At 29.9% G+C, this 12,311-nt stretch overlaps 1 protein-coding gene across 1 annotated transcript in view; it reads left to right on the top strand.

Annotated features, from left to right (window-relative positions):
* The window catches only part of LOC127728345 (protein disulfide-isomerase A5-like), a 35,550-nt gene that overhangs the window by 13,139 nt on the left and 10,100 nt on the right, over nt 1-12,311 (top strand). Inside the window, exons 8-15 of the mRNA XM_052235697.1 lie at nt 482-549; nt 1,012-1,103; nt 6,195-6,263; nt 8,536-8,672; nt 9,143-9,210; nt 10,183-10,264; nt 10,783-10,795; nt 11,701-11,766. Of these exons, the coding sequence (XP_052091657.1) occupies nt 482-549; nt 1,012-1,103; nt 6,195-6,263; nt 8,536-8,672; nt 9,143-9,210; nt 10,183-10,264; nt 10,783-10,795; nt 11,701-11,766 (595 nt within the window). The remainder of the gene's footprint in view (nt 1-481; nt 550-1,011; nt 1,104-6,194; nt 6,264-8,535; nt 8,673-9,142; nt 9,211-10,182; nt 10,265-10,782; nt 10,796-11,700; nt 11,767-12,311) is intronic.

Raw genomic sequence — 12,311 nt, 5'->3', positions numbered from 1 at the left:
CAAAGACCAATTTTAAAGTCTTTGGTTTGACCTGGCACGGGTTCGAACCCACGACCTCCCGCACTCGAGGCGAACACGCTACCACAAGACCACCGAGGTGGTTGGAAGTTAAGAAAGAAACCATCAATCATAAAGAAAGATTACATACCGTAACTAGCAACCAACAAATAATTTCAGTTACAACATGGTTTTACAATCACTAAAATAAGATAGCTCTGATTTATAATTAAATGAAAAAGTCATTTTCTCCTTCAAAGAGATTACCTACTAAATTTAGAGAAATGGTACCCAATTATGGTTAAAATACAAACACACCATTGTCTTTTCGTCTTAAATTTACAAGCCTGACAAATTCTGCAAAGGGAAAATAGTTGCCAGAAATTGGGATAAAGTATACATTAATGATTTCCATTAAAAACCTAGTTAGATTTTTTGTCAACAATACTTTTATTTTATAGTTTAACTAATTCTTATATTCTAGGGTGTGGATTTTGTAAGAGAATGAAACCAGATTTTTCTGCTGCAGCAACAGAACTTAAAGGAAAAGTGGTGGGTAATATTGAAAAAAGCAGATATCTTTTGTCTTATGATTAAAACATTAAATGGAATGTATGGGTAATACTTCAATGAGACAGAAAACCAGTAACACAAATAACAAAAAGACATCTAGATGGCAACATACAGTCTTCAAAAGTAGATATGTGTTTATACAATATGTCAAGCATTAAATCATCTTGAGTCTAAAAAAGTTGTGAATAAATTAAAACAAACAATCAAAGATCTGCCATCAACACCACTTTAGGCTTAACTAAAAATAATATAACAAGTTTTCTGCTTGTAGCACATATTTGTTTACATTTACATTTAAAAAACAATTTACATAGGCTTTGATTGATTTTTTGGAAATTTTCACATGGCCTGGGCCTTTACATTATAATTCTACCTGAGGTCTTTGAAATTGTGATTACTTCTTAGTGTATTCTTATGTATTTGTATGTTATTTGTTTACAGGCACTTGCTGGTATTGATGTTGATAAGCCTCATCAGATGCCCCTACGTGCTGAATACAACATAACAGGTTTTCCAACTCTGTATTACTTTGAGTATGTACTGTTGCACTCAGCTTAGGAACAACACTTTTATTTACAGTATCTTGTTCACAAGCTTTCACAAAATACATCTATTTCTTGAAGTAGTAGTAGTATGAAACTACTGTAAACCAACTTATTTGCACACATACTATATTTAGCATTAAGCTCTTTCTAGCCAACAGTGATTCATTTTTCGCAATCTTCTCATATACTTGATCTATAAAAAGGAGGATATAAATTTCACATATTCGCGATGATTTTAATTTTTGTTATTTTTCTACTCACATAAGTCTCGAAATAAGTTTGGTTTACAGTATGTAATCTTCACTTTGGCTTTCTGTAACTTAATTTTCCTAAATGTTGTATTGAAATGGGAAAATAAACTACATTTTTTCTTAAATTATTTTGCTTAAATACACTGGCTTATTGTAGTATTGTTTAATGGTATATTATGGTCTTGCCTTGTTGAAGTAAAAAAAGCAAGACATAGGCATGCTGTATCTGCGGCACCAACAATGTATAAGTTTGTGATTAGGTCAGCTAAAAGGGATCCACTAGTGTTAGGTCAGTGATATTTTGTATGTAGTTGTTTTAGTACTGGCACATCTCATTTCCATGGAGATTATTTTGCCCTGCCCCCTCAGTCATGTTCTATTACCTTTGAAACTTTTGCTTATTTATCATGTATTAGTTTGTGATAAGGTCAGTTTGAGGGAAACAGCAAATGGTAGGTCAATGATATCTGATATGTAGTTGTATAAACATTTGTAGATCTCATTTCCATGGAGATTATTTGACCTCACCCTTAAAGTCTTAGGTATTTGGTATGCAGTTGTATTGGCATTTTTTCATCTCCAGGGAGATTATTTGGGCCTACACCTTCAGTCATGGTTCATTGACTTTGAATGTTCTGCAGAGTTTGTATGTTAAAGTATTGCCATTTTAAGTTCAACATTTGCATTATACTATCAAAATAACATAAAGGCCAGACATATCTCTGTGTCAACAGTTTTTGAAAGAAATTGTGCTTTTATTGAAAAAAGACAAAAATGGTCACTCCATGTTCTAAACATGTTATGATATATAGTATTTCTGTAGTGTTTTAATACTGCAACTTGTAGAATGGAACCTACTTTCTAGCTATGTCTGTAATCTTTGGTATAAAGTATAGGAAAACAAATAGATATTTATACTGATATTTGCAGTAAATTTAACAGATAATGTCAATAGATAATTATATTCACATATTGTGGATTCATAACTATTCATTCGGTACCTATTTTCATGGATTTCGTGAGGCAAACCATGAGGTTTTTTTTTCAATGAAGTATAAATATCCTATATGCTTTTATGGAAACTTTGGCAAAACCAAGACATCAAGTATCCACAATAATAATTTGTCTTGAATCAACGACAATTGGTATCCACGAAAATAAATGAATCAACAGTATAACAGATAATTTATTAAAAGAAATTTATTTGGCACATCTCCCGAATATTTTACAGAACAAGATTAATAAGTTAGGAACATCAGAATTTTCATTGTTGTGTTATAAAGTAGATTTTAGCATTTGTTTTGACATAACTTTGTTTCAAGCCTTTGTTCACATCATGCAGCTTATCAAGTAAGAATCATTTATTTGCATTTTAAATGTTGTTATTTTTTCAATATATTGATGGAAACAGATTTGTGTTGTCAGCATGCTGCACAAATGATAATTTTGTTTTCAAAATTGATATATTTTTATTTAGTTATTGGGTTGTTTGTTGCAGGTTTTGCACTAAATTTTGATGATAGAAACAAAACTTGTTTCAACAATTTTAGAGTAAAGAATTCATTTATATTAAAAAAAATAATTATATATCCTTGAAGATATTACTTGTATTGTGATTTCATAATAATATCCCAGATATATAAAAAGGTTGTAATAATATAACAAATCATATTGTCTGTGTGCTTTGAATTCCTGTAAAAGTGACACTCCTCATTCACCTAATATTTGATATTGTTTCATATGTTTTGAGTCTGTGGCAGTATTACAATGTAACATGAAAGGTGTATCTTCCTTAACCAAGTATTTTCTAGATAAATACACTAAATAGGTCACAGATTTTAAAATTCAAATTGGTTTACATAACAGCCAAACCCTGTGATTATTTTTCATATAAAAGATTATAATTTTAATCTGACAGCATGTTTATAGGCTCATTTATAGTTCAAGAATTAGACAATAGTCAACATTATTCTGATGCAATCTCAGAAAATCTACATCAACATTGCAAAAAGTTAAATTAATTCCCACACTATGAATTTGTTATTTCTAGAAATCAGCCAGTGCAAAGTAAAGAAAAAGTTCTATTAACTTGCTTGATAAGGACCCATTGTTTTTCTGTCTAACTGATGATTATTTTGAAAACTAATGTAAATCTGTATTTAAAATGCTTTATGTTTGTTCAGTTCAAATATGATTTCTTATTAAGCTTTTAAACAGATTTGAGGTTTCCTTTATAGAACTTCTTGAGTATGCTTGAACAAAATCATTTGAATGTTGATTACATTTTAAGAATCCACTAAACAGAGTTTTAGATATTTTCAAATATGTCATACCAGAGTTCTATTCCTTGTTGATAGAGACAATGGCCAAGTTAAGATTAATTTGACATATTTTGGTTTTCATTTTGCAAATGGCTTGGTTTGCTGAACCCTTTTAACCTTAAAGTGATGGGGGCATTCCTATCCACAGATGTAATCTTCTTTTATTTGAAAATAAAATAATCTCTAGCTTCAAATTGTAGTTTATTATATATATATATATATATATATATGCATAAAACCTACAGCTAGCTACCAGATTAGCCATGCACACTCAAGTGAGCTTTTTGGTTTTTTTGTGTATGAAAACAGTTTCATTTTACCCTAAACTTGTTTATGGATCATTGTCTAATGAAAAAGTCCATAACATGTGATAAAAACTAAACTTATTATTGGCAATTATTGGGTAAAAATTTTTTATGCAATATGTATTACCGGTATAAGGTATAAATTACTTGAAATATTTTTTTCAAATGATACAAAATAAAGGTAATTTTCATTATTTTATGAATTCTTAATTCATGAATGGCTGTTTTTTACATATATGTATACTGAGTAACTAGAGGAGGGACGACACTCTGCACACGGCACGCAGATTTGTCTTATATTATCAATCGGTCGCGATGGTATTGTGTCATTTATATCAAACTACTCGTGGTGAGGACATCACCGTTAATGACACCTGGACAAGCGAAATTTGTTAAATCAATTAAAAAAAAAAAGTAATATACAGAAGGGCTGATCATGCAATAAACATATACTTTGTACATACATAATAAACAAATTTGTTGGTTATTTCTTGGCAATAAACATATTTATACCCAAACTGATTGTTTATTACCAAGGGCTAATTTGACATCGATAATCACTGAATTCTCAATTTATTCAGTCGGTTTTAAGTTTTTAATCGGGACAAAGGTTTGTAAAATACTAAATTTTAAATATTGCATTATTTCGTCATTTGTCAGTAAACAAAACAGAGATAACACTAGAGAGAAAGCAATTAAGCAATCCAATACACAAATAATGCACGATTCAATTATGAAAAAACTATATTTTTTCATAATGGTTATTCATAGGACAAAATTTTCATTTTGTTTTCAGAATAGTTAAATTACATAAGAGTTTATATGCCTAAAATAACATAATTACTCGCGGATTTGACAAATATTTTTGATATTTTACTTACCGGAAATCATATTTTAGCGACTTATTACGAAGCAACTGCTGGAGACTTAAGGAGACTTAAGAAGATTTAGAATGTTCGAATAGAGTTTTTTGATTGACATAAATTTGAATGATTTTCACGTGCTGACATTTGTAAAATTTACACTAATCTGTGCTCGTGATTTCGCAGAGATCGAATAAAATTTCCCGCCATTACAGTACATTTCTTTATTGATAGAATTTACTTTAAAGGTAAAAAACATTAAGAAAATATTTTATATAAAGTGATCTTCTATCATTGATTAATTTTTTTATTTCAAAACTTTCTATATTTTCTGCGAGTGCAAAAGAGTACATTTGATATAAAAACATGAACAAATCAATCTTTTCCAAATTCAAAATTGTTGAGGGACGCTAAAATCGTACCATGTGACCTACAAAAATTTGAACACAGCACCTAAGACTGTCGCCCCTCCTCTGCTTAATAACACAAATAACGCACCACATCTTACCATTATAGCAATTTCAAAATTTCCTGTTTTTGATACAAATTTGTTGAAATCTAGTATATTTTAAGCATAAATTTGAAATTAATGCAGAGTTTACATAGAAATTTTCATTCTAGTGGCAACAATGGATATTTCAACCACAAAACTAAAAAAATCACAAATCAGAAATAGGTCAATTTCAAATTGGTCATTAGAAAAGAATTTAATCAAGAAAATGAAAATTAAAGTCATTAATGTTGTTTTCAGATGGAAAGATATCCATAACTTAAGTTTTTAAAATATTTGCATCATTGTTTTGTTTTTTGGGTTAGAAATGTGTTTTTTGAATTGTCAAAAATTGAAATTCAGAAAATTCTCATTTTTACAGAATTTGGTGTTTATGTTTTCAGAAAAGTTGTGTTAAAATTTTGACTCGTTTTAATCACTTATAAAAAAGTATTATGTAGTAAAAAAATTTACTCCATAGAAATTAATGGATGTGGTGCATTTCTTTTGTTGCTGAGTATATATATCTATTTAAATGAGGACAATGAGTTATATGTTGTCAGTACGATGAATAAAATTTGTGACTATTACAACAATTATGTTGCTTCTGGTTTTTTTCTAAAATAAAGGCACCAGTAAATTAATGTAAAAGATTAAACATTCAAATAAACAATAAATCAACGAATATTTTTTCTTAAATATAAAGAGTCTTCTTTTTGTAATATTATTTATTATTGAAAATGTACTTCATATTGATACTTTGTTGAAATCAAGTTTTGAATATTTTGGATATTGACTTAATAATTTGAAATTCATTTTTGAAACAGTTTTGTTTTGTTTTGTTTACAGAAATGGAAAGAAGAAATTTTTATATGGAGGTGAAAATAACAAGGATTCAATTATAGAATGGTTAAATGAGTACGTAAATTAGAGAATTTAGTTAATATAAAAATTAGGAGATGTGGTATGATTGCCAATGAGACAACTATCCACCAAAGTTCAAATGAAGTGGATGTAAGCAGTTATAGGCAACCGTACGGCCTTCAACAATGAGATAAACCCATACTGTATGGTCGGCTATAAAGGCCCGACACAAAAAATATGAATCAATTTAATTGAGAAAACTAACGGCCTAATTTATAACAAAACATTACGAAAAACAAAAATGACAGACATGAACCAACGACAACCACTGAACTACAGGCTCCTGACTTGGGACAGGCACATAAAGAATGTGGCGGGATTAAACATGTTTGTGAGTGCTCAACCCTCCCCCTAACCTGGGACAGTGGTGTAACAGTACAACATAAGAACAAACTATAAAAGACAGTTGAAAAAGGCTAAATTCATCAGATGGATACAAGTAGAAATACAACTAACAAAAACACAAAGTGGACGTGGACGGGTACTTATATATCCCAAAAACAAAAAGTACAGATCTTGAGAGTACTCGCAGTTACTGACAGCTAGTTGAAAGCCAATAACAACTAATGAAAAAATCATGCATCTAAGACTTAAATATCAATCAGTACACATCCAACATCCAATGGATTTAGTGTAAAGACGTCATTAAGTCAGAGAAAAACATGACCTTGTTCAATGCCAAACTAGAAGTATAGACAGATTGTAGTACCATGAAAGTACATATATGTTATATTTAGTATGGTTTTAATTTACTGATAACACAATCAATATTTACACCAACAAAAACAATATTCAAAGATTTATTTGCAGTGCTGAATAGGCAACCTTTTAGAAAAAGTTTATTTAAAGGATTAATAAGTTTACCCGGTTCGTATATAAATTTCCAGGCTCGGTTTACAACATCACCGTAAAATTTAGGATGTGCTATTCCATTTGAAAAAAGTTTTCTACAGGTACAGCCAAACTTGCAGACCAAATCTTTGTATCTATGAAAGAATTTAGTAAAAGTTTTAAGTAATTTGTGGTAACGAAATCCCTGACTTAATAATTTACTTGTAATACATAGATAACGCGCTTAAATCCAAAATGTCACTTCAAACACAAGCATAGCGAACGAGTTGGGATATATAAACACTGTAAGACGGTGCCAAAGGAACATCACTGTCCAAAAAGGGAAAATTAACAACAGGGAAAGAAAAAGCATCCCTTTTGTCGTAAATTTTTGTGTAAAATTTCTGGTGTAATACTGAAATATCTAAATCTAAGAAACAACAGTTATTGCTGTTGATATTAGATTTATTTAAAGTAAGTTCCTTTGGGTAAATTTCAGCAGTATAGTTAGCTTATTTCTCAGAGCTTTAGAACGGTACTATCTCATTGTGTTCTTAATATATAAGGTTCTTTTAAAAGATGGAATTTCAGCAATTCTTATTCCAAAATGTGATGGAAAAAGAAGTAAGAAAAATCATTTGACTTCATCAGAAATTCTGGATATAAAATATTAGAAAAAGAGATCTGAAACATAGACATAAACATACAAAATTTTTATCTGAATACAACATAGTATAAAACATATAAGCATAAACTCTGGTGAGCTTTTTACAAACTATAAAAAATTATAAATAACAATTAAAACAAAGCATCAAGCGCATATAGAACATGCAACTGAAGAAACAAAACAAAAATGAGAAAAGGACATGTATGACTTATGATAAACCAGTACCAGTAAACTAAATTAACAGAGATCTTTTTATCGTCAAATATTAAGTGTTACCCCGTCCGTCCGTACGTCCCAAAGTTGGTTTCCGTTCTCTAACTTAAGTTTGCCTCAACCAAATGTTATGAAACTTATACACAATGCTTATTACCACAAAAGACAGATCAAGTTTGAATTTTGGGGGTGTCACTTTTATTGTTCTAGAGTAATGCCCCTTTACAAATGGAAAAATTGCTAAATTTTTCGTTTCCGTTCTCTAACTTAAGTTTGCCTCCACCAAATGTTATGAAACTTATACACAATACTTATTCCCACAAAACACAGATCAATCTTCAGTTATGTCCCTTTATAACTTTATATGATATGAAAGCGGGGACATCATCTGTGTCCCATGGACACATTCCCCATTTATGTAATGTTGTTTGATAAATTAAATTTTCTCCATAAATAGATGAAACTATTTGTTTCCTTTGGTTGTTGTTTTATTTATTCTCTTTTTATCTATGAAGACTTCACACTACAACAAATACTTTTATTCTTGTTTTGCAGTCCTAAACCACCAGCAGAGAAGAAAAAAGAAGCAGAGTGGGCTGATGAGGAATCAGATGTGGTACATTTAACAGACAGTACCTATGATGAATATTTACAGAATAATCCATCAGTCTTAGTCATGTTTTATGCTCCTTGTAAGTAGGATTATAGGAAGCCTTATATGCCTTAATCATGTTTTATGTTCCTTGTAGGTAGGATTATAGGAAGCCTTATATGCCTTAGTCATGTTTTATGTTCCTTGTAAGTAGGATTATAGAAAGCCTTATATGCCTTAGTCATGTTTTATGTTCCTTGTAAGTAGGATTATAGGAAGCCTTTAATGTCTTAGTCATTTTTTATGCTCCTTGTAAGTAGGATTATGGCAAGCCGTATACGCCTTAGTCATCTTTTATGCTTCATGTAAGTAGGATTGCGGCAAGCCTTATATGTCTTAGTCGTGTTTAAGCTCCTTGTTTGAAGGATGGCACTACATTTAGTGTGACACAAGAAATATGATTTTATGTGGGAAATAGATATCAGGTCATAGGTTAATAAGTTGGTTTACATAAGGTCAACAGGAAGTGATGGTTCTTTGTAATTGCCTAAATAATCTGTTCAATTATAGGGTGTGGTCATTGTAAGCAAATGAAGCCAGAATATACAGAAACAGCTAGTAAAATGAAGGAACAAAATGTAAGTAAAAACAACTTTAAAAAAATGCTTTTATATTATAAAGTATGACGTTTAGTTACACACAGCATTTTCTTCCATATGCATATAGATTACAATATCAGACAAAAAAGTTTTACGGTTGGCTTAGCATTTCTCATAAAAAATCTCATCATTAAAATAGATTAAAGGTGAGAAAGCAAGAAAATTGTCTATAATGTTAGTATGACATTAAATGTTGTGTTGGCTTATCATAATAAAACAAGCTGGATAGATCAACTGGGTTATTGTTCGTTATTACTTTTTTTAAATTTCAGATTTTAATTTCAATATATGTTATGATTATGGGTCAAATTCACCATTGTCAGCAGCTAAAGTAAAATTCATTTAATTCAATAAATATTTATTGTTCTTACTTTAAATACAACAAACTTCAGTGAATGACAATCTTAATAAACTTGAGAATAATGTCAAACTTTGATATTTTCATATGCAAATACATTAATAAAGTTATAAAACGGCAAAAAATAACTTGTTGCGATGTAGGATTTAAGAGCTATTATAGGTTGCATTTTGTAAATACAACTGTTTCACAAACCGCGCCTCTATTGTGGAGATATATAATATTCATAGATGTTTTGTTTTTACCTACAGGTTCCCAGATATGATCTCTATGTTTCATCTCATAGAGACACAACTTGGGAATTTTACCAGTATAAATACACATGGATAGGGTCCAAATTGAATATGAAGAAGCCCCAAGTGAAGGGAGGGGTAGTACAGAACTTAGTATAAGTTTGAACTCTTAGAAGTTTGAGGCATATAAGTGTTGAAAATATGCCGCACAGCCCTATGTTTTGAACTTTGATGAAAATAGTAGTGCATATAAACTTTCCATTATAGGAATAATTTTTCACGAAACTTCATAGTAAAAGTGACACAGTTTTAGCTAAAAATTTAGCATGTATTTTATAATGCAGGCAATTATTATTACAGATTGTAGGAACTTTAGCTGCTGTAGATGCCACACAACATAAAACTGTTTCAGATAGATATAAAATCCAAGGATTCCCCACAGGTACGTATAAATTACGTAAGAAGGATTTTCTAATGTCATGTAAAGTTTTTGAAAACACAAGTTAGGCATATTAAATTTTCCTTTGTGTTGTTAATTTGTATTAGAACATACCATAGCTGATAGATGGACAAATTGCTGACTGAAATCAAATCTTTGATTCTTGTAATTTGAACTCATACAAATGTTTTAATACTGTTAATTCAGAAAAATTTGCGATGTTTTTATAAATGTAAAATTTGCAATGGGAAAGGTTTTGCAAAAATAAAAACTCACACTTTTAATTTTGATAGCATTATTTGTCTGCAGCATTTTCTGAAATCTCAATAATTAATCTGGCATCTTTGTCAATTGTTCAACATTCACAATGATAAATGCATTAAAAAAACATTCTGAATAACAGTATTTTACAGTTATAATTCTTATCAACTTTTTTTCCTCGCTCTTTTTGTAATTAAATTGTAGATTAATTACTACTGAGTGTACTCATTTACTGAGCCATTGTTATTTCATCTTTTCAGTTAAATATTTCAAGTAAGTATACATTCTTAATTTTCTTTCTTTGAAAGTTTTTTTTTTTGTATTCTCACCACTGAGATAAAATTAACAGTTAATTGTATGAAGTGTGAGACTACAGTCTATAGTATATGGGGTTCTTAATATTGCCAATGTTTGTTTTCAGTAGATGAGACCTTTACATAAATTGTGGGGTTTATAAGCTTCTGAACTTTGAAGACTGATTTCAAATCTATAAGAATTTGCTTTCACTTATGCTGCTGACATTGGTAGCTTGACTATGACTCTTCTAGCAGATTTGCTGTTTTGTTAGATGATACTACGATTTTGTTTTATACCCACTGAGGCTGGAATTTTTTGTCAATGTCTAATAACTGGTGGTGTATACTTTGCACAACATTGGATGTAACTCATTGTCTAGGCTTCTTAGACAGAATAACATTTTTGGGGACAATATACAATTTTCCACATATTGTCAAATCTGATAGTGACTCCAGTGTTATTAACATGGGAAATATTTGATTATCTTTTTATTATTTTATCAGTAAAGTGAATGAAGTAAAATATGTGTTTCTGTGTGAAATTAAAGCAGTGGTACTGTAAATGTAGATCAAATGTAAATCTAGAATTTGAAGGGTCATGAACCTCTATTTGTTCATGAAAATTTCTTTCACATTTTTATGAAATATTGATGGTATATATATTTTGATTTTGATTTTTGCATGTTTATGATTAAAAAAGGAAGTTTTTTTCTTTGAAAAATACTTTCTACATTTTAATCAAAAAAATTCAAGTACATTGTATTTTCAATGCTTTTAATGAAAGATTTTCCCCTTTTTATTGCCAATATAAAGAATATGCAAACACGCATGTTGTTTCATCTGTACCCATACCTCGTACTGTATTATAATTTTATTTTTTAGGGATGGTGAATTTGCATTTGATTTAAATGAAAGGACAGGAGCAAAAATTCTTGAGTTTATGAAAGAGTAAGTAATTTTTAACCATTGTTATTGAACAATAAGAATAGACATACAAAATACTTAATTCTGTTAACGTATCTTCTTAGGTGTGAACTTTTGAGTTTGTAAAATGTTCAGTTCCTTATATGTTTGGTTTTAATGAAGGTCAAATCTTCTGACAAGAGGGATGTTAAAAATCATATCATTATCGTTTACAAGGTTTTTTTTTTATTTTAATTTTCTCTTAGTTGGTTTTATAATGTTACTTTGTAGAAAAAAGATCTGGCTTGCTTTCAGTAGTGCCACGATACAGACTTAATTTACCAGTAAAGGAAATATTACAGTGATTTTATTGCATTAAAAGCCCTTTTCTTGATAGTCAAAATGAGTGAATAAGAAAAACAAAAATGTTAAGAGCATTAAAGCTTTAAAAGGGCCTAAAATACACCTAATAAGTTGTTTGCCTGAGGGAGTAATTCTAAAGCACAAATCTTATAAGGTTGAAATGTGGGTAGATGTATACTGATAGTCCACCTGCAAAGGTATTGACCCAATGCTGGAGAATGGAAATG

This window comes from Mytilus californianus, unplaced genomic scaffold, assembly GCF_021869535.1.
Source record: "Mytilus californianus isolate M0D057914Y unplaced genomic scaffold, xbMytCali1.0.p SCAF_2, whole genome shotgun sequence".
Lineage (NCBI taxonomy): Eukaryota > Metazoa > Mollusca > Bivalvia > Mytilida > Mytilidae > Mytilus > Mytilus californianus.
This window is presented reverse-complemented; position numbering and strand designations above follow the sequence as displayed.